The sequence below is a fragment of the Austrofundulus limnaeus genome, unplaced genomic scaffold, assembly GCF_001266775.1.
Source record: "Austrofundulus limnaeus strain Quisiro unplaced genomic scaffold, Austrofundulus_limnaeus-1.0 Scaffold96, whole genome shotgun sequence".
Lineage (NCBI taxonomy): Eukaryota > Metazoa > Chordata > Actinopteri > Cyprinodontiformes > Rivulidae > Austrofundulus > Austrofundulus limnaeus.
In genome coordinates, this window is record NW_013952498.1 from 854980 (window position 1) to 858246 (window position 3267).

Consider the following 3267-nt stretch of genomic DNA (forward strand, 5'->3'; position numbering starts at 1 on the left):
ATTAAAAGGCATTAATTCATTATATTTAGACAAAATGCAATTTTTTGCAAACGTTTAAATCAAAACCCTATATCTGCCTATTTCTCTACATTCCACTTTTGGACTTAATCCTCATTTCGATGTGATGGGTCACATATTATTCCACAACATATACATGTTGCCTAAACAATCTGGATGGTGGTTCGCTACGATAATCCATGAATCTCAAAATTATGAGCAGAGRTAAAAGCTAAGCTGAAATATCTGTGTTTTGATGAGATGATTTTAGTTTCTCCTCTGAGACATAAGCTTGCATAAAACAAAAATGTAATATTTTCCATTTGTCGCAAAAGCCAAAAAAATGTTTGTGGGGTTTTGCTTTACAGAAATCTAAAGCAACATGCTCTATATTCTTAAAAGTAAGAAATCAGTTTATTCATTTTTTTATATTTGTWAGTAAAGCCAGGTTACCCTTCAGCTAACATGTTCAGATGGTGTTTCTGCATCAATTTCAGATGAAATACAGGAAATATTGTAACAAAATAAAARGGTAAGAATGGCCTCACAATAATAATGTTTTGCTATGGACTCTGCAGAACGCAACACGCCCTCCCCCATTGACCCAGATGCCATCGAGGTGGACATCAACTTCCAGCCGGATCCGACAGATCTGGTCCTGTCCAGCGTTCCTGGGGGAGAGCTGTTCAACCCGCGCAAGCACAAGTTCTCTGACGAGGAGCTGAAACCTCAGCCGATGATCAAGAAGGCCAAGAAAGTCTTCGTTCCTGACGAGCAGAAGGTAGTGCCSCTTGAAAGAACAACACGGTCCATTTGCAATAAATGTATTACGTTTGGTGCAAGTGAATTCTACTGGACGTCTTACTGATAGTCGTTTTCATTCTTTAGGATGAGAAGTACTGGTCCAGGAGGAAGAAGAACAACCTGGCMGCGAAGCGTTCTCGCGACGCACGGCGGCTGAAAGAGAACCAGATCACAGTGCGCGCGTCCTTCCTCGAGCGGGAAAACGCAGCTCTGAGGCAGCAAGTAGCCGAGCTGAGGAAGGACTGCGGGCGCTGCAAGAACACCTTGGCCCGCTACGAGGCTAAGTACGGCCCGCTGTAAAGGAGAGGAGGAAAAGAAAAATATTTTAAAAATTCCACAAAGCATCAACGAGACAGAAGCAGAACTCCCTTCCCCGCAGACATCCAACACAGACACAAACACAAGAGGGAACATACATTTGCACTGTTGCCTTCACTGACCTCCAGTCACCGTGTCGAGCGCCAGTCGCCGTCTCTTTGACGTGACGCTGGAGCTTTGGAGACACGCTGGCAGGCGTTGAGGCATGATGGGGAGCGGTGGTCACGGGTAGGCCTGTGGAGAGCGCCTGGCTCCTACACTCAGAGAAGAGGGTAGACTGTTTCTGGGTACCCCCATGCTCGAAGGCACGCGGAAAATAGGGTTTTATCTCGAGAAAAGTTACAGTGAGAGCAGGCAGGTACGGCCGATTTTGCAAGCTTTTAAATAATTCTGTCACCACACGGGAGCTTCGTAGAAGAACAAATCTGGAGCAGAGTCAGTTAGGTGTGCGTTTGTAACAATGCACACTTTACATCTATTTCTCTTTCTTGTGTTGCACTAAATTCTGAGGCTAAACAGAGGAGCAGGATTCATGTTGGTACTGGTGTTAAAGGAGAGAATGGGAGGAAGACTTCAGTGCCATAGGTCAGTCATGATTCTTCCTTTTCCTTAACCCACACTGTCTGTGCAAACGCACTATAAAACAACGGTGTGTACTCCCAACTCATGGTGGTGTTGTGTTCTAAGCCTCATCTTTGCACTTTTTTCTTAAAAACACATTGTGTAACGCCTGGTAGCACAGTGGGACCTGCAGTAGTTTCTATGGAGGGGAAAATCAAGCATGATCTGTAGTTTAAAGCTACTGGGACTTTTCTTTGATGTTTGGCTTTTAAAGCATCATATAGTAAGAAAACGTATGGCTTTAAAATGGAAGGGGGAAAGCATTTTTTTACTAAAGGTTAGCATTACAAGTGTGATCCCTCACCTGTGGAGGGATATGTTGGAGAAGTTTATTTCACAGCTCACTGCAAGTAGAGGGCGCTAGAGTCACTGTCGATTTAAAGGTGTAGTGACCGGACAGTTTTTTATTTTTGTTTCCTTTTTAAAAAAAATAAATAAAAATGTAGCCAGGCCCATAACGGCTGTGCTTCTAAACCTTGTAAATATCTAGTCTTTAACCCGAGACTCTCTTTATTAACCCAACAATATCTTTATAGTTGCCAAATAGTCAACGAGTGCTGTATTTATTCTGAAGGTAATAACACATCTGTTGATTGTGACGTATAACAAAATGTCCCACAGTTCTTTATATAACGGAACCAATAAGTGAGCAGGGAATTTAATGGGGTAAACTGTGCTTTTGGATGTTTTTAAAATGGATCTATAAAATTGTTTTTCATTTGTTTCTCTTTATGTATCCCAAAAGGGGGGAAAAAAAGGCAGCGCACATTTGCACTGTCCCTAATGGACACTTCCTGTTTGGATTGGTGAAGCAGGGCTGTAAGAGTGGTGGTGGTTGAAGTGGAGAGCGCACAAAAGGCACCTTAGTTAAAATTTGAATTCAAGGTGATGAGTTCGTTTTGCCAAAGTGGTTGAGTCTGTAACATATTGAACACAGACTGTTTGGAATTATAATTATTTTTTTACGTTTTCTGTGTCTTTGGCTGAAGCACATTTTGTGCTCTTCGAGTCACCATATTTTTGGAAAGGAAAAACAACAAAAACAGAAGTGGCAATAATACTCTTCTGTAGTCGATGTTTGTTTGATTTCAGTAATCATGTTGTGTGTAAACTTGTTATGATGTACTGAATCGAAATGTCCCAAAGTCATCCGTGCTTCCAGTTTAGATCCTCTCTCTTTAAGGATCTTAATGCATGAAACCCAGTAAAGTTGTTTCCGTTTTATTTAATTTTTTTCTTCACCAAGTGTACTTAACGTCTGTAAAACCATTGGGGGGTAAGGCAGAGCGTCTTTGCTATGATACCTTGTTTTTATAACTGACACGACGGCAAAACATCAGCTGAACAAAAAGCATCTTTTTAGGTTGATCTGTATTTACACACACCGGATCAGCTTTTTCTTTTTTTAACCATTTTTGGGTTTCCTGACGTATAATACGTTTTTTGAAGAACTATGTGTTGTTTTGCGTTGATATTCAAAACAATTACATTTTGCTGCATTATGCTGTTTAGACAACAATGTAGCTA

The 3267-nt window shown here is 41.2% G+C and overlaps 1 protein-coding gene across 2 annotated transcripts in view; it reads left to right on the forward strand.

The window, feature by feature from the left end:
- The window catches only part of tefb (TEF transcription factor, PAR bZIP family member b), an 8627-nt gene extending 5427 nt beyond the window's left edge, over positions 1–3200 (forward strand). For both annotated transcript variants that reach the window (XM_014012902.1, XM_014012901.1), the window contains exons 3-4: positions 576–778; positions 886–3200. In XM_014012902.1, coding sequence (XP_013868356.1) covers positions 576–778; positions 886–1101 — 419 coding nt within the window. In that variant the 3' untranslated portion in view covers positions 1102–3200. The remainder of the gene's footprint in view (positions 1–575; positions 779–885) is intronic.
- The last annotated feature ends 67 nt before the right edge of the window (positions 3201–3267 follow it).